Below are 19,826 nucleotides of genomic sequence, written 5' to 3'. Positions count from 1 at the left end.
GTTTTAATTTCTCACCGATTTTACGGACTAGTTGCAGCACTGACAGCCAACAATGTAAGAGTCAGCAAAGCTTAAGAAAAAAAGGCAAACACGAGGCCAAGAAAAACACTAATTAGAGAGCATATGCTGTTTAGGTTCACAACCTCAATATAAATTAAATGGTTCAGAGTGTTATAAGGACTGTAAAAGAATTTGCAAAGACAGGGCAGCCTTTCCTCAAAGACATTCTGACATAATGAACACATCTCAGTTTAAGGGGGACCTCTTGGAGTCCAACGGTCTCCTAAACTCAAAGGCCTAAACGCTTCATCAGGGCGTGTGGAAGAGTACCAGGAGTACTGTAGTTCGTCCCCTGCATTCTCCATTGCATACAGTATAACCATATCAGTCACTATTACACACCTACCCAATCTGGAAGGCGGAGCCCTCCTTTCCTTCCCTGCCAAAACGAGCGTTGGTGGAGGCGGTGGCAATTTCGTCTGCTACTTAATACGGGCCTATAAAGCCCTTTGAAACCGTAACTGCACGCGGGTATAATAGACTTTGCATGATATCAACCAGCGACAACGCATCTCCTGACATTCATGTAAATAAAGCAGAGCAGCACTGGGGTTGACTCTGTTATCACCGCGTTGTGGTTTAAATGACACCGCTTCAAACTCTAGACAGCCTGGGATTCTCTGGGCACAGCGTGAGCACGGCCAAAGCTTCATTTTAACCGACACAAAAAAACACATCTCCCTCCCACAGTGAAATGCGAAACAAAACCAAGCCAATGTCCGTGGGCTGATTCCTTCCCGCGAGAAAGCCTCGGCGTTTTACAAGAAACAGACGGCAGAATTAGTAACATTTTTAATAAGCCAACCTTGCCCATTTCCAGGTCTTACCCCTATTTCACGGTGCGCAAAAAAATGTAAATAAAAAACTCTGCTTTTAAACAATTCACCTTAACCGTTTGTAGTTCACGAAGCAGCAGGGCAAGAGCTAGAACGGAAGGTCCCAGGGAGTTATCCCCCAAACCTTCTGCTCATGGAGGAGGTATTGTGTTACCGGCGGAGGAAAGAGCGGGGAAGTTGAATTAGCGCAGGGTCGGAACAGCGCATACGGCAAACTGATTCAATAAAAGGGAGCGTGGCATTCCCCCTGGCTTATCGGCCATCGACTGGGAAAACATTGGAAGGGGGGTAAGATGTGGGTAGAAGTTCTAGATGCTTTTCACCTTTTCCCTCTTTCCTACCTGCACGTCAGCTCAAACCTGACTACGGCCTGTAATCTACGGCCGTCTCTACATCCTCCCTCTTCCTCTCCTCCTTTTGTTTTTGATCGCATCCTCCCTTTCATTCCTCGTCCTCTGCTCCTCCCCGTGCTACCTTACCCCAACGTTCTAAATCCATATTTGTCTTTCCTTTTGGAGCTGTATGTGTGTTTTGTTGTTGAACCCGCACAGTGAGGCCTGTTTCTGCAGTGCAGGGGAGTCATATTTGCCACAGAAATGCATGGCACTAATGTAAACATTACGGAGCCACTGTACTACGTGGTGCAATGCAACCCCCAAAACAAAAGTAAATCGACTGTCCTTTTGAAGCAGCGCAGCAACTGGGGATAAACCAATCGGCGACGAGCGGCCTGCAGGTATTTTTATCGGGGCGCCGTCAAATTTACATCCGGCGTGTTTTGCATCAGACCACGACGCCGTTTTTTTTCCCCTCCCCTGCCGTTCAGTGACTGAGACCCGCTGGCTCTTAAATGACGGCCATTAAGGCGCCGCTAACCCCCGACGTCCCCCTCCACCTCTGCCTGAGGGCGTCGACACCACGCTATCGGGAGTAAAGGAAGGCGGAAGGAGAGATTTTGTTTACCATTTACAGAGAGGAAGCTGTAAAAAAAAAAAAAAAAAAAAAAAAAAAAAAAAAACACACAACAGCAGACCTGGCTTGTTAAATGCCTTAAAAAGGAGCCTAAAGGAAGCTGGAACTCCAAAGGCATTCCACGGCGCTTTTCTGTTTTCGTCCGCTCTGTCGAGGAGGTGAACGAGAGGGCGATAGGCAAGCAGAGAGACAATTACCCTGGGCTCTGGCTGAGGAAGGGTTGGCAACCGTTCGTTTTTAGGAGTGGTTTGGGTGTAGTTTTGTTGGGGTTTCTGAGAGCAATCATGCAGTGATGGGGATGATTCCGAGGGGTCTGAGGAGTAGTCGTCCACGCGGGCTCCAATTCCGTGGGGCGTACTTTTGTATGAGGGTTTTGGTTTTGAAGGCTTCTGGGTCCAGTTGTGTGTATGAGGACTTTGAAGGGTGAAGCAGTGAGATGTGACGACGTCGGCAGCATAGCCACCGAGACTCCAGCTGATACCCTTTGAAAACTGGAACGCCGGGGATCCTGTTTCCTCTTTTCACTCCCTGCTTCCCGGCTCTCTATTATTTAGGCTAAGACTTTCCACCTCCTTCTCCCTCATCCTCCCACTCCTTTTCTGAACGTGCTTTCACTCCCTCCCGCTCTCTCTCCCTATCCATTTCTTTTAACCACCCACTTTCTTCACTTTACCACCCTCAACCCCCCCACCCCCCAACCCCACACGCCCACATGCCTCTGGTGGTGTTGCGGAGAAATTGTGGAGCAGCAGAGAAGAGAGGATATGAGGGGAGGAGAGGAGATGAAGGCAGAGGAGTAGTGTGTGTGTGTGCGGGTGTGCGGGTGTGTGTGCGCGCGAGTGTGTTGGGGGGCTCGCTGGAATAACGCTCTTTGATCGCCGTGGAGCTCGTACGTCAGGGAGGACAGAGACAGCCGAGGGTGCAGTGGAAGTTTTCTCGTCTGCGGCAGGACCGCGGCCCCCCGCCGCCGCGCACGCAAGTCCAGAAGCCGGGACCAGCGAGCCTGCTGCCCGAAAAAAACTACGCAGTCTGCCCCGCCACTGGGGACCGGCCAGCCGGCGGCAGTATCGTATCAGAGAACACCTGAAATGTAGGAGCGCATTAGATGTCTCGGATAAGCTGAGTTATACGGCAGCCGCGATGTCCTAATGACCCGAGCCCAACGGCGTGAGCCGGTCAAAGCTCCACCGAGGTTCTGAACGTCAAAACTCGTCCCAGGATTCGGAAGCGAGGGTGTCGGCCTCCACTCCACGAAGTGGCGGCTGATGCGCGCATGGAGCACTTGATCCTGCCTCTCCCCCTTCCCTCTCAGCCACCTTTTCACCAGCCCAGTCTGAATGACACACCTGCACCATTCATCCATTTATTCATCCAGCTGCCTCTTAACCCTTAACAACCTCTCCCCGGTTGTTGCACTCCGACTGCATTTGGCTTTCTTTCTTTTAAGTGTTTGCTTTGTGCGCGCGAAGATTAAAGGATTCACGCTAAAGCCGGTAATACGAGCGCGATCACGTCACAACCAGGGAGGACACTGGAAGACGCCAAAATTTTTTGACAAATGCCCCCGCGTTTGACATGTTCTCAATGACCCGGACTGAACAGCCCCTGCACCGCTCAAAAGCAGAGCGAACGCACAAAGGGAAAGGCGGGTCGTGGCAGGTCGCGGCACCAGGCGCTGGCAACGCATTTATGCTTGTCTGATAGGAGGCACATTAATCATCGTCCAGACTCACATCAAACGCGCCCGAGTGAACGTTTCGGCCCCGCTCCCTTTTACACAGTCAATCGTCGACTCACACGCACGACTTTCCATTATTTCCGCTGTTTTTATTTTATTTTTTACCCCCCTCGCTCTGGTGTTGCAGTCCTCCCCCGCACAGTCCCTTTTTCGACAATCGGTCAAGTCAGTCAACGAATCGATCGATGGGTGAAGCAGTCAGTTGGCCAGTGTTGTCGGCCAAGCCCCGTTTGAAAAGGTAGATCTCATAACTAAAGCGATTAAAACACTGAGACCGCTGTGACTGCTTTTCAACAGTTAACAACAGAACACATACCGAAATGTGCAGTGGTAAACAAACCGCAAGCTGCTTCCCAGCACACGCAGATGGCTTTGCATCAAATTGATTCGCTCCGTCAGGTTTGGCGCTGAAAGCAGATTGCAAATGGTAAGTGGAAAAAGTGTGTGTGTGTGTGTGTGTGTGTGTGTGTGTGTGTGTGTGTGTGTGTGTGTGTGGGAGGGGACTCAAAGTTGTAATTACTGTACCAAGTGAAGTGCGTTTTAACGAGTGGGATTTGGTTGTACGGCTCACTATCAACAGGGGGTTTGACCGCAAAGGCGAAGCAGCCACAGGAGACAATGTGCTCGGTTAGTGGAGTCTTCCACAGCTCGACGCACTCGAGGCTATGATAGGCCCCCCTAACCATTGTTCCGCTGTCTGTTTTAGCAGGCAGCCTCATCCACCGAGCATGTGCACGGCATTTTGCCAGATTCAGAATAATGGCCCCGGGCGGAATCAAGAGACGTGCAGCCACACCTTTGATTGTGCTGTGCCACGCTGAGCGACGCTGAAGGGCATCTGCACCGTTCTCGGGTTGCTATTTCGGCTTGTGTATAACTGGCGTCGCTGCAATTACATTTTTTTGATTCAAGCATAAGCAGCGACTAAACATATTTTGTTTTGAGAATTGGAACAATGCCGAAGAGCAAAATAAGAAACGGGCAACGTTTGCCGTACTTCAAAGTTTTATCAAGTATTTTCTTTGTTGTATTCCAGGTCACAAAAACTAGTAACTTTAATATGCAATACTTTATGTGATTGTTTCTCTCTTTTTTTCTTTTTTCTTTTTTTATTTATTTATTTTTTTTAATGCAGTGCTTTAAAAGAATTCCATGAAGACATCAAAAGTAACCATAGCAGAGGGGAGTGTTGAAATGAAAAGCCATAATTTACGTGAGGTGTATTTCATTGCTGCACATCTCCCTCAGCCAGTCTCTGATATCAGCTGCAAAACATCCCACCAAGTCAGAACATAATGTCATCCAAAGCATACATTTCTGATAAACTTATTCCATGCCTAAATGAAATATTTTTACGTGTTCATTTAATACAAACTAAAATTGTTAATAGCTTTGAAACATCGTCATCTGGATAAATTCCTCCACCCGTTATTCTAATCTTTGGCAGTGGCAACATACAAAACAAACATGTGAGTCCCATACAACGAGGCATATGTTGCCATGTGCCTTATTTGTAGGTTTACAGTGTTATGCATTTAGAATGCCGCGGTAAAATATATTTATTGCCTTCTTATTAGAAAATAAATCTGAGAACTGCATTTTGCTGCAGTATCATTAAAGCAGCCCTATGAAATTATGGTATTTGGGATTCAGCGCCCCTACAGTTTCAGCGCAATTAGACATTTACGCCCATTGTTGTAAAACTCGGTACGGTGTCCGAAAATAATTTATTTTACCGCACAAATTTGAACCTTATCTGAATCTAAACTTATCTTATCTGCGTTTTTTTTATACATTTTACCAAGCAAAAAAAAAAAACAGTAATTACCGGGCCGAAACATAAAGCAAGTTACGTAGTGTTGCTTTAAAGACTGACAAATGAAAATAGACTAGTTTGAGGGGGGGAAAAAACGAAAATGAATTGGAATTTGTATTCAAAATTCTAATACAGCCACCTTTGTACCATCAAAGTGATTATACATATCATGTGATATTTTGTTCATATCGCTCTGCCCAAAACACAACCTAACCCACAAGAGTGTTGCCTGTCTCTCAGTCAGAGTACAGAAAGTATAGATAAGAAGAATCATGTGGTTTTGTGATAGAATCTGCTCCATAGCAAATGAGATACCATGCCAAAATAAATCTAATTAGGCCAGATCCAAATTTTAGAATAATGATACGTCTTAACGGTCGAGGTTGTCATTTATTCGATAAGAGTAAGGAAAATAAATGCATTTAAACCAAAAAAAAACAAAAACGACTTGCATCTCCGTGGGAAAAGAAGATAGATGAAGGTTAATTTAATTCAATTTGATGTTTGACTGATGACTGCGTAGCCACTCGTTTAAAGTAGCCAGGGTCGCTAATGCCGGCCTCGACTGCAGTTTCAGGACGCCCAGATGTCCCGCTTTCTTTCCGTCGGCCTACTGATGTCTTTAATCTCATCTCCGTCTGATTGGCCTGACACCACGTAAGAAGCCTCTGAGTGAATCAGACCCACTTGGACTATCAATTTCCTGCCTCGCAGGCTTTCGCTAAATCTACTGAGCGGAGGGCGGAGGAGACCGTCACAGATCCACTCACACTTTTCACACTCCACTTGTTACAATCCTCATCACACCAATCATGCAGTGCGGTCACTGGATGAAAAGGATGAATAAGGAACATGATTTATTTGTCGTGATCGTATGCATTGCGTACGTTGAAAGGTTTGCTTGTATTTTTAATGCCTCCCATGGCTGAGCTGCGAAGTTCTGCCAAAACTCTATTTCAGTATTGGAACATTCCTACTTGATGAGGCCAGTTTAACGGCTTGGAACTAGATTCCCTTTCAACCGCAAAACAACCACCCGATAGCAACACTCTAATACCATTTTTACACCAAAATCAGCGGTTATACCCAGGTTTCTTCAACGCGGGTAAACCGAAGAAAACGAGATGGACGCCTTTCCCGTTGCCAGAGTGAATGAGTATGACCCTTTATTTTCCCATGCGTGTCACATTCGACCTCGAGAACCCGTCTGAAAAGGGGCGTGTCATTGTTTCGGTGTGATTGCGGTAAAAAAACAAAAAACAGTAGAAGCAGCACCGAGTATCCATGCCCGCACCCGCGCACAGCCAGCGCATGATGCATCGGATCCGGTCCGTCGGTGTACGGAGACCGGCTTGGGGTGGTGCTGGAGTGGCTGGAGCCTGGCGGACAGCGGGGGGCTTCTCCGCTGCGGTCGCCATGGAGCGCAGGATGAGGCAACTTCTGATTTAATAACTTCTGATTATGTCCTTATTGGATTCTAAAACGCATATGAAATTATCGAATGGAGACGATAAAGACCTGTGACTATTGCAGGGTCGTTTGTCCCGGGACTGAAACCCGGGTGTAACCTTTCCCACTGATGACAAATGCGGGATGTTAGCGGGTGTTGCCGGTGTTGCCAGGGGTTTAAGTCCATCGCCATCTCCCTGGCTGAACATACTGAAGCAGCGTAGCTCAGGCAGTTATTGCGTCATTAAACCGCATCTCGACCGCAAAATGTTGAGATGTCAGCGAGAGAGAGAGCGCCACTGTGGAGAGAGCACGCCCAGTCTCACATGAATAGTTACACATCGACACTTCAGCAGGAGAAGCCAGCCGTGACGCAGCGGTGGGATAATGGGATAATTCATGTCAGCGGCGCACCCACACTTGAGCCACCTAGTGTGTACCTTACGCGTTATGTATGTGTAGCGCTTACACACGACACTTCATGGATTCTGGAAACCATTGCAATCTATTTGGTCCTGGCTTCCTCTTCCCAGCTGGAGCATCTCCTTTGATGAGCCATATTATGCTTTTTGGCAAGCACGGAGCAGTTCTCAGAGCAATGACTATTTCTGAGAACATAAGTCGGGGCTAATAAATGGTGCAAAATAAATTCCAACCGTGGCTGCTGAGCATAAAGGAATCCGCTGAAGGAGAAGAGTTGGCCCGTCGATTGTACCTTGAACCTTGTCCAGTTTAAATGTATGACCGACAACTGTCTCGGTACAATGCGTTCGTCTGTCCGCTGGAATACACCCACGCGCGCACTATAACCTGCTTCCTGAGAGAGGAAAGGGGGAATGTTCCAGAGATGAGAAAGAACGAGAGAAAGAGACTGAAAGAGAGAAGGAGATGAGGATAATCCAGGGAACAGATGTTTGGGCGCGCATCAGCGAGAGTGCACTGCCCAGAGCACAGAGATTACAGGGATAGAAGTGGTAACAGAAAGCAAACGGGACCCCGAGGATGTTTGTCAATGATTATCCAAAACAAGCGGACACAGGCGAACTGACACGACAGGCCCTATGAGGTGAAAGAGGCCGCTGTTATTCAGCTGCAAGTTTGTTTCGGAAAGTGGGCCGACTCCGATGTTGTGAGAAGCCCGGAATTGGAACAGTCTCTGGAAATATAATACATAACATTGGTCTTCAGGATAGGCAGATGGCTAACTGTGCAGGGGGATACTTACAAGTGGTAAAACAAGTCAAATTTCTGCCAGGTGCAACAAGATGATCCACTTAGTCGCCGTTTCAATAAATTCAATTGGTGCCTGCTTTAGACAAACAGCATAATTCAGATTGCACAACACCGCATGCAAGCAGCCATCCATGGAAGATGAGTAAGGAGATAAAATGACGATGCAGTAGTAAGCGTGTCCTGGTGGACAGTATATGGATTACATTATAGTATATGGCAACGCGAGCATCTGTCCTCTGTACAAACCTTTATAACAGAAATCTTTTGGATGTCTCACTGTGATTTAAGGACTTGAGAATAGCATCCAACCACCTGTACTGGAGGAGCTAAACGTGAAGACCCTCTGACAGGCACTTCTCTGAGAATTGGGATAGCGCCACATACGCAGCAGCAGCAGAGACCACACAAAACAGTCTCATAAAACAATCTCCTAAATATAATGTTATCACTGGCTTTTTATTTCCCCCCCTCGGCAAGGTTTAGAGGGTATGCCGGGTTTGTTCACTATGAGCTGGGTACTGTTACTATATACAGGGGAGTCCATAAACATTGGTATCTAATCGCAGGAACTAATAGTTAAAAGCGCTGAACAGCAACAACTGTAGCCCTTAAAAACATGTGCATGAACCCATGAACCCAACACACCAGTAACTTCACGCCAAACAAGCACCTTTGAAAACACACGAAAACACATACCCTTTAAACCAAAGGGCCTAAACACTACCTGGAGCCATCCATCTTGGCCACAAGAGACAGGTCAAGTCCCTGAGGGCCTGGTTCAGAGCAGTGGGGACATCTGGATGGGAACCATCTGGCGGAGGAGGGGGGGGGGGCAAGTCTCCTGGCTACTCCTCCAAAAGGCAGACAGGTCTGTTGGCCACACTGCCAGAACAAAGGGAGGCTATAATCTTGGCCCTCGAGTTTTGCAGAGGCCCCTCCATGCACCCTCAAAAAAGCACAGCATCACACAGCTGGGGTCAGTGTCAAGACACAGGCTTTACTTCCAGAGGCTTGCAGGTGATGGCCTGTGATGTAGCCCACCCTCGTCTCTACCACCGTTGGGTGGGCTGACAATATCGCTACTATCCCGGAAACACATGAAATGCATGCTTAAAAACCAAGGCCTAAAAACATCGGGAAAGACTGTGAAATGTTAGCAGCACCATAATGGGTGATGAAGGGGCCTCGCAGCCAGAGAGGCCGTCCTGTAAATCAAAGGTCACACTGTCGATTCTGAAATTCCCTGTAAATGTGTGCATAAAACAATCACGTGTCCCGTGAGAGCTTTTTAGTGCAAAGCACGGAACTAATATTTTATTATGTCTTTACATACTGAGAGTCACTGTGGTCAAAGGTGTCAGTCACATACCAAAAATGTCTAGTAAAGGAAAGCTTTAGGAACAGCTAGGAAATGGGTGTGGATAACCGAGAGACAGTTGCCTAGGACAGTAGCCTTGGAGAGAAAGGAGATGGATGAGGTCAACAGAGTCAGTCAGAGTTTAGTAATCCTGCTGGTGCAGGAATAATAAACCCCATTCTAAGGTGCCTTCTGCTGCTTGATCTAATTTTTATTTGGCACCATGAATACTTGTAAGGAATCTTAAGAGTGAAGCGTTCAAGACATACTTTATCTTTTTTTTACCCCCTTTCTGCCTTTGAAGTATTGTAGGTATCATATTGACCCTTCAAGTTGCTCCCTGTCCACATTTCTGGTCAGTGCGCCTCGGGTTAGGTACTTGTTGTTCTACTTGTTTGGGACGCCCTTTGTCTTGAATCTAATCCGGGCTTGCTCCAAGTGTCAGAAGCATACAATGTCCACAGGACAGATAAGCCGGCTATCCCACCAGGGAGTACATTGCAGAGCTAGGCCTGGGTTAGTGGGTTAGTGATGGGCTATCAGCTCGCACAGTCTGCAGACACTCACACTTAAGCCACCAGGCCTGACCGTGCCCTGCCCGTGCTGCAGGCCAATCAAATTAAGTCCATCTTTGGAGCTATAAGGTTGGTGGGAAAGCTGTAGGGGCATGGGATAGGATGGGATATTCAAGGAAGGTACAAAGAATGGTGCACCCTTTCGGTCTCATTCTGAATAACTGAAATTCCTCAGTATTCACCTGACTGTGGTGTGGAGGCCCAAGACTAGCTCGGAAAAAGCAGCATTTAGGGCCACCAACTCAAATGACCAAACACGTCGTTTGGCTGGACTAGAGGAGCCAGTGCTTTCCATCAGGCTTCCAGCTGTCTTCCCATCAGTGCTATCCCAGCCTAGCATCATACCTTCACTGTTCCTTTCCCAACGCAGCTCAAATTACACAAGACTCCTGTTACTGGCCATCTGCGCTGCATTATTAAAGGCTGTCTTTATGGCGAGTCAAGATTCCAGAGCAGGGGACGTTCAAGGCAGGTTGATCGCTGAATAACACCCCTGCCTGACGTGACGCCACGCCGAGGGTCGGTGTTTTCGAGCCATCGACTCAAAAAAGGTCCTGTCTAGATTGTCCGTGAGCAAGACACTATAAACGCCACTAATCACTCGTAATTGTGAGACACTTCGGACTGAAGCAATTCAATTGATCCATTAAATGTTAAATGGTGTGTGTTTTTATGGTTCAGCCCCCCATTTACCCTGCTGTGTCCTTGATGGGCCGCGAATGTCACACACAGTCTGTTAGTATCACTACCAAACTGTGGTTGACCTTGGACAGGGGTGAAGGCATCTAGGGCCAAAATCAAAGGCATGGGAGGGGGAGGGTGTGTGTGTGTGTGTGTGTGTGTGTGTGTGTGTGTATGTGTGTGTGTGTGTGTGTGTGTGTGTGTGTGCGCGATGAGCATGTGTGTATGTTTTTGTCTGTCCGCTGTCTATCAGTGTGTACATTATGTGTGCATCGTGTATCTATGCATCCATGCTAGTGTCTACAAGTATGTGGGCGTGCATGAGTTTGTGTATGCGCGCCACTTTATGCGTCAGTTTCACGGTCTGATGTAAAATCTTGTGGAACCCCAGGGTAATTGTTTGTAGCTTTCTCGTTTCTTTGTGTAGAATGGATGGAAGCAAAAGTGACACAGGAAAAACATGTCGGCATTCATAAAGTGCTCTCTCGTCCAATCAGATTACTGAACCGAAAGCGCAGGACACGCCTACGAATGTATGTGCCCATATTTGTCGGCGCCTGGGACCAGCAGACCTCCGCACCGGCTCAAGAGAACAACTAAAATAGCCTCTTCCTGTGATGCTGTTGACCCCGCACTTCACATTAACACAATGTGAAGTGCACGGCTGACGACTCCAGCCAGAGAGAGAGCGAGAGAGAGAGAGAGAGAGAGAGAGAGAGAGAGAGAGAGAGGAAAAATAAGGAAGGCAGGAGAGGAGAGCAGCTGGAGGCAGTGTTCTCTCAGGAGTGCAGCACGTTTTAACCTCCACTGCAGAGCGCAAACATCAAACTTATGGTACATCAAACACGCCGCGCGTGTGTGTGCGTGCATGGGCGTGTGTGTGTATTGCAGTAAAAAAGCAGCGGCACACTACGTCAATTTATTTTAAATGATTCAAGGGGGTGGGATGGGGGATCCTCACGCAGAAATCATTTCACTGTGTTTCCCACCTTCACATCAGACAGGTTATTGATTGGGGCGTGAATTTTTATAACCACCAAAAAAAGGGCATGTACTGTAAACACTCAGATGCACACACATACACACACACACACACACACACACACACAGTCACACACACAGTCACACACACACACACACACACACACACACACACACACACACACACACACACACACACACACACACACACACACACACACACACACACACACACACACACACAGGTATCAATTTCCTCATAGAATCACGTTCCCCAATCTATCAAAACACATCTTTCATTCCCTGCAGAGCTGCTGCAGGCATCTCAGCCCTGACGGGTATTTAGACACCGATGTGAAATAAGCACCAACAGAGCGACCCGCTGTGCCTGAGTTTAGAAGGGGATAAACCACAGCTATGCAGCAAAACTACATCATCTAAATGCCAAACTGTGGGAGTTCTGCAGGACGTATGGATTTGATGCGATGTTGCTTTTAGCAGGAAAGCTGATCTTGCTGCAGTGTGTTGCCATGTCTTGCATCAACATTTATGTGTATTTTTTCATCGGGAATTTGTTTTATAACAGTTTCCAACGATGGAACTAACACATTAAATGCATGACTGCATAGGTTTTCTTTTTTTTATTATTTAGTAAGTAAATAATAAACAAATAGAAATTGGCTGTTTGGTTTGGGTGTTTTTCCAGCCCAAAAGCAGTGAGAAGCAAACTCTCCAAACAGGTGATTCATGATTTCCTGAGAAGAAAGCTGTAAAGCCAACTGACCATACTACAGCCTTGTTTTACTGTACAGAGCTCCACACATGGAGGGATGCACATGGTGAGCAGCTGCATATTTTGACACGAGACCCACATACCAGAAGGATGCTCCACGTTACACAACAAAATGGCCAACAGAAATCAACAAATAACGCTTGGGGAGGCTCCGAAAGGGAGGATACAGATCTGGACATACAGCGGTATGAAAGTGAGGTTGCCCTTAAGCAGACCTTGACCCTCCAAATATAAAATTCCCAGTGACACTCTATGATCCATAATATAATCCATAATATTGATTCATAATCCAGGCCGGATTAGGCCACATTCCATTAGGGTTTCTTTCCCCCCACCAAAGCTATAAATCCGGAGTTCTGGGTCAAATAATATACATAAAAAATCATACGTGGCAAAGCTCAGCTAAATATAGTTTCTTGGCGTGTCGAGACAATTCAGTTTCAGAGGAGCATTTCAATAATCCCTTTCACGCATCATCTCATAGGATGACATTCCACGGCCAAGACAGAAAAAAAAAATCCCAATAACATTTTTCTGTTTCTTGGGAATTTTAGTGTCTTGTGTCACCTCCTCGTAAAACAACAGCTCTAATTCATGAGAACGCTTCACATTAAATTTTGGCTTGCAGCAGGTACACCTTCCAGCAGCACTGCAGCAGGTACACCTCCTAGCAGCACAGAGTCAGTGCATCTGTGGAGGGCCTCACAGTTGCTCATGGGGTGGTAAGGGTGATGAAATCACAATTATAGAAGGCTTTATTGATCAGAACTCCCTATCTTGTTTCTTTTAAATATAATAATATAATATAATATATATTCTTGTCCTCATAATGAGAATTTGAGTAAAATATCTGTCTTAAAAATATTGCATAAGGTTATTTTTTAAATTTTCTAACGATATTAAAATACGCTGTTTCATAACTATTAATCTGTATTAAGACTCATATGAGTAGGACTCTCTCTATTATTGGCCTTGAAATGGTCTTAAAGTATTCAACTGGACAAAACTAAGCTCAATCTTGGTTTGAATTAGTCACATCAGAGACACGATCAATGACAAACCTTTCACATAAATCGACACATTCATTCTCCAATCAGCTCCTTACCTCAAGCACAGGCCCTGCCCCCAAGATGATCTGCTCCACCCCACTGGCAAATCCCTTCTGGCTGAGGGCGGTGAGGTGATGGATGAGGAAGTTTGTGCTCTGGGTCTTCCCAGAACCGCTCTCGCCAGATATGACGATGCACTGGTCCTTCCGCCTCTGCAGCATGGCGTGGTACGCCACATCGGCCACCGCGTAAATATGGGGCTCCAGCTTCCCCAGGGTGTGGTTATCGTACATTTTAACATATTTGGGATTGTATATCGGCAGGAACTGAAAAGGGTTTATCACGATGAGAATGCTTCCGATGTACGTATAGATCTTCTCCTGGAGGAAGCGTGCACGGAGGCTCTCCAGGAGCGCGCGCTCCGTCAGCTCTGGCAGAGCGCAGAGGTCTGATGGGTGCTCGCTCCCCGCCGGCTGGGGAAGGAAGCCCCGTTCCACCAGGTGCCGGCGCTCCTCCGTCACCCGCAGCCACATCTGCAGGCTGCCGCCGTAGTGGATGGAGCCGTCCAGGTTCTTCTCCCGCAGCAGGAAGCGGTAGTCCTCGCCGCTGCCGAGGCCGCTGCGGTTCTCCAGGGCGTTCCGCGGCCAGAGCATCATCCGCTGGACGGGGCAGTCGCCAGGATTCAGGATCCACTCCTCCCCGCCGAACTCCTTCACCTCTGCCAGCACATAGCACTTGGTGCGCTCCAGCCGCAGACGCTCGATGAGGCGCTCGATGGCCTCGGCGGCGGTGGTGGTCTTGCGGGCGATGACGGGGCAGTAGATGGTGCCCTCGGCCAGGGCGCCCGGGTAGACGCGCAGGGCGAACTCCTGGTCCTCCAGGCGCCGCCGCATGCTACTGCTAGCGGTGGCCGCGTTAGCACCGCTAGCATAGCCGCAGCCGCCATCTTGGAAGCTCATGGCGGCGCAGCAGGTCCCATCAGCGCGTCCGTCTCTGGGCCCCGGGGACTTCCTCAGGACATTCCAACTGGAGGGGAGCGGAGAGAGAGAGAGAGAGAGAGAGATGTCAAGGAAGAAACAAAGACGTCAAACAGAGATTTGGTGAGGCACGCACGCACGCACGCACGCACGCACGCACACACGCACACACACACAAAGATAAAGAACGATGGATAGACGGACAGAGTGGAGAAACAAGAGAATTATTGAGAGATGAGACAGGAAAAACAAGGCTCAACTCTATGGCCAAATAGAAAAATGGCTGAGCGACAAAAATTCAAAGGGGAGGCTTGAGACGGAGCCTTATTTCGTCACAGCCTCCGGCGTTCTCGACGCACCAAGTCACACAGGGGTCAGTAGAGCCAGGGAGATTTCATCTGTCCCATGACACACTGGGCCCGGTCAATGGGCGCTCTGTTCCCCGCAGCCAGGGGAACCACTATCTCTGCAGCTCACGCCACAAAGGGGAAGCCATGGACATGGAGTCATGAAGACACAGAGACAAGCACTGAGCCAAGCAGAACAATCAAGCATCAGTGGCGGCTTCATGGATCTGAGGTGCTGCTTATCTCCGACACATCCTGTGTGTGTGTGTGTGTGTGTGTGTGTGTGTGTGTGTGTGTGTGTGTGCATGCGCGCGCACGCGCCATGGAGCAAGTGAATGTGTTAGTCTGTTTGCATTCCCACTTAACCTGTGTATGTGTTTGAGTGTGTGCACGCGCGCGCCATGGAGCAATTAAGTGTGCCACTGTGTTTGCATTCCTTTTAAACGTGGGTGTGTGGGTGAGTGTGTGTGTGCGCGCGCACACACACACTGGTGATAATCCTAGCTCCGTAGCCGTGTGCCAAGATTAACAGCTGCCGTCGTCCACACAGAAGTGGCTGTAATGAGGGGACAATGGAGTAATTCACAACTTCCCTGTTGATAGTGGACAGAGCACTCTCCGTTCAAACACACTAAATACTCCGCACACCTTCACCGCTGAGAACTACTTAACACAACGACGACGTGGTTTCTAATTCAGCTCTTCTTTCTGTGCTGGATTTCGTTTTTCTACGGTTTTCGCCTCTCTATAAAACGCTGCTTTGTAAAAGCTTCACCTTTTTTTTAGGGCGTACCATGCACATTTTGCCCGTCGGGCACGCTTGAGATCGGTTTCGGACCCAAGGCTAATGGGAAGGAACCGAGCGCAGCAGAACCGGGGACGGAAATTGACGACCGAGTCAATTTACCCGATTCCTTGATGCCGGCGGCCATGGCAACACCAAAGGCCACACCAAAAGATGATTCATGATCTCCGGGTACGTCTCTAGAACCTGCACAGATACTGGAAAAAACAAACTGGTCCCCTCTTGTAATGGCAACTTTCCCGGTACAGAACCGGCCCATTACTGTACCCTCACTGAACAGTGTAGACCTAGAAGGTTCATTTGGGCTTGTTAGAGCATAATGACTGACACGTCATGTTTTTCTTCATCAGAGACACCCAACACGCTTTCCTTGAATATCTGACATGCATCATAGTCATACATCTCTGGGTATCAGATTTTCATATTTTCTAGCATCTGCCCGACCAAACCAGAATTCCTATCAGCGCATTTCAGAAAAAGTAATTCTTTCGTCGCACAAAATTAAAAAAAAAATAAAAACAAAAAAAGATTTATATCAAACAGCACATGGGTTCCTGTTTTCTACTCGGACCGAAACTGGCCCGACTTCGCTCAGGATTTATGAATTTAGCCACTTGCAAAAACATTCACAAGGTTGTTGTTTTTTTTTTCCATAAACACCTGCGTCACAGCCCTAACGTGCACACAGTTTCCAGGGTTCAGGGGCCAAAAAAGTGAGAAGGGCCACGTCTCCAGTAATTTACTCGGTCGGGCAGGTAACGTGTGATCTCAGGAACAACTGAATGCGTTAAATTCCATTTCTTTTAACTGTAAAAGGGCAATGGAGGTTCTGGGATAGAATAGTACAATAGCAGTTGGCTCTCTCTCTCTCTCTCTCTCTCTCTCTCTCTCTCTCTCTCTCTCTCTCTCTCTCTCTCTCTCTCTCTCTCTCTCTCTCTCTCTCTCTCTCTCTCTCTCTCTCTCTCTCTCTCTCTCTCTCTCTCTCTCTCTCTCTCTCTCTCTCTCTCTCTCTCTCTCTCTCTCATCCAGTCAGGATGAGCTTTAACCTGCCACCAAGGAGGGAACACACACTGTTTTCACAATGAGGACGGCTGGCCATGGAACAAAGTGCCTGGACAGCATGTCTGTGTGCACATGTGCGTGTGTCTGTGTGTGTCTGTGTGCATGCATGCGTGCGCACTCGTCCCCTCCCAGTATCTCTTCCATTTTCACCGCCACACTCTGGCTGACAGGTCCCTCACAAAAGTTTTGCTTACATAGAAAGGAAACTTAAAACGGGTCCCTCTGTGAATCAGCAAGACGAATGGAGCAGGAGACGGATAGAAAGTCAACAGAAGCAAACCCATTTCAGAAATAAAAAACGTCAAAAAAAGCGACTGCGGCTTCCTCGATTCATCTTCCATTCCAAAATTACGTATTCACTATCGAAAAAAAAAAAAAAAAGGTGACGGATGAATCCTGAAATGTTATTAATATCACAGTTTGAAGAAACAGTAGGGAGGAGCTCCCTTCATTTCTTGTTGACAATATTCAGATGGTAATATAGTATTTTTTCTGCACCAGTTAAAAAAAAAAAAAAAAAAAAGGATATTTGGGTCATTTTTGATTGTTGTCATGTGACATCCTATACTGCCCGAGGAACCACTTGACGAATGCATGAAAAATTGCCAAATCAGGAAATGTGATTAGGACGTTTGCTACTCTTCCTACTGTAAAGACGGAGCAGTAAATGGTCCTTTTACCTCAAACAGCTTCATACGGAGGAAGTCACCGTGCATATGAGACAGATCCATTGACAAATAAACTTCAGCACGTCTGTCCCCAAATCCCCCGGGCTAGAATGAGAAGCCCTTCAAAGCACGGTCAGTTGTCGGGGCTGCACAAAGCAAAAAGTCCTCTTCTCCTCACTCGACGAAAAACGGCATTTTTAAGACGGATTACACTTGTAGTGGTGGTAGAGCCATAATATCATTTGATTTGATAATTATAATCAAACCGTGTCTCAACACACAAAACAATGTATCACGTAAATCATATTTGGGATCAGGACCAAACTGTGCTTTTCACGTAAACAGGGTTCATTCTGGCATTACACAATGAAATTCAAGGAGTTTCAAGTACTTCTTGAAGCACTTTTCAAGGACGCATTGTGAGACTACAGATGGATGGAGATGAGGTCAACAGGCCAGGATGAGGAGCTGTGGGTGCACACCAGCTCAGGACCCAAACAGGTGTTTCTGGATATTAGCGATCACACAGCGGCGAGCACAACCGCCGGCTTTCACCAGATTCGGTATTTTTACACTCCTGGCGCGCTGTCGGACAGCTGGGGGGGATGATGTCATTCGGGCAGGAACTGGACGGCTATTAAGATGGAAAAGCCCCCCAAGACCGAAGATGCCAAGCACGACAGATGGACGAGACCTTGGCGAGGTCACGGCCGTTAGAATGTGAGGAGGTGGACGGATCAGGGTGGTAAGTAATACAAGACGGGAGAGGGAGAGGGAGAGGGAGAGAGAGAGATGATGAGAGGAAAAGATGGGGGAAAGGAAGAGAGCGAGGAGAGTGGAGAACAGGAGAGATGAATGAAGATAAGATCACCCTTTGTTAAAGGGGACCTATGATGCCTTTCCTTATTTTCTGTCATATATATATATATTTAATGTTACAGTGCGGGACGTTAATATAGTGCGTGGCCAAAGTGGCAAATAAAGAGTAACCAATTTGAACAAAACGCTCTGAACGCTCTGGTTTTTTTTCCTCCATCCCACCAATAAAAATAGCGTTTTTTATTGTAGATGTATTTATTTATTTGATTTGATTTGATTTTTCCGCGTGCCAGAGTCGCGGGGGCGTGGCCGTGTCCATGTCTCCCGCCAGCTTGAGCCCGACACCCAAGTCTGATCAAACTCTTGAACGAGGCCTCGTGGATCGAATATGAGTAAAGATCTCTCATACAGACAGACTTTAGTGTACTGATTAGAGGGAATCCGGTAAAAGTTTACCGAATAAATAAAACTGAGCCCAGAGTAAAGCTCAAAGCCCATTGGCTAAGAACTAGGGGCTCGGCTGCTCATTCGCAATGAAAGCTACACACACTGAAACGGCCCTTTTTGGAACGGTCTGGGTTTAGAGGCATGTCACATTGGCTCGAATGCATAATCTGAGTGGTATTTTCGGCAAAAAAAAAACTTCAAAAAACACGTTTTGGGGACCTCTGAGACCTATATTAACTTGTGTAAAAGGGATCCCTTTTAATCCCCTGGGAGAAAATCTGGAAGATGAGAAGAGGAGAGTGGAGGAGGCGAAAGAGAACATGAAAATGAGGAGAGAACCAATAAAAACTGAGGGGAAAAAAAGGGAAGAAATGGAGAGAAATGGAGGAGGTCAATGGTCAGGAAGACCGTAACAAAAACTGTTTGACTCAATAGAAATTTCCATCTTGAGCAAAAACAGCGATTAGGTTTAGAAAAGTAAAATGTTGTTTCAAGGACGCCTTTTTCTTTTTAAACTCCCCACCATTCGTTAATGAAATGCGCTGCAACAATGTCGTCAGAGAAACGGGTTGAGCACAGCTAATTATTTCCTTTTCGCTCACTGTAAAGTACAATTCCAGTGGAATAATAGGGTCGTACTGGCAGCTCAACTTGCGGTTCAAGGACAGTGACTTGAGTGGTTCGACTCGGCGTGCTCCACCACAGAAAGTGCTTGCGAGTCCTGGAAAAATGTAACCTCCATTCGCCTCTGCGACGGGAGCTTGCTCTCCGTTTCCGCAAGCCTCAGTGTCTTTTTTTAACACGACAATCAATTCACTAGTGATGTCTGCGTAGGTGTGCTGCTTTATATGTGGCGTGGCCGCGGGCGGTGGAAACGACACTCAAAGTCCCCATTTGATAAACTCCCGGGAGAACCTTCCATGCTTCACGGGAAAGCTAAACATGGGGATCCCCCGGCTAAGTCTTCCATTATTTGCGGTTGCGCGTTTTACTCGTCGTTCCACTACTTTGTCGCCTCTAACCCCCTCTCCGTTTGTCCGCTGGTACGCAGACACCTTTGCTTGTCCGGCACCGCCTTCCATTTCCGGCCACCGTATCCAACGCCGAACGCTCCGGTTTGAAACCGCTATCGCCGCAGCCCTGGTCGTGTGGCTCCCGTCC

General features: G+C 47.4%; 1 protein-coding gene across 1 annotated transcript in view; it reads right to left on the bottom strand.

The window, feature by feature from the left end:
* The window catches only part of LOC307232018 (unconventional myosin-IXAb-like), a gene marked incomplete at both ends in the record, with an annotated part of 91,659 nt that extends 77,160 nt beyond the window's left edge, over positions 1–14,499 (bottom strand). Inside the window, one exon of the mRNA XM_080002899.1 lies at positions 13,597–14,499. Coding sequence (XP_079859025.1) covers positions 13,597–14,499 — 903 coding nt within the window. The remainder of the gene's footprint in view (positions 1–13,596) is intronic.
* Between the last annotated feature and the right edge of the window lie 5,327 nt (positions 14,500–19,826).

This window comes from Zeus faber (genome assembly GCF_960531495.2).
Source record: "Zeus faber genome assembly, chromosome: 6".
Taxonomy (NCBI): domain Eukaryota; kingdom Metazoa; phylum Chordata; class Actinopteri; order Zeiformes; family Zeidae; genus Zeus; species Zeus faber.
This window is presented reverse-complemented; position numbering and strand designations above follow the sequence as displayed.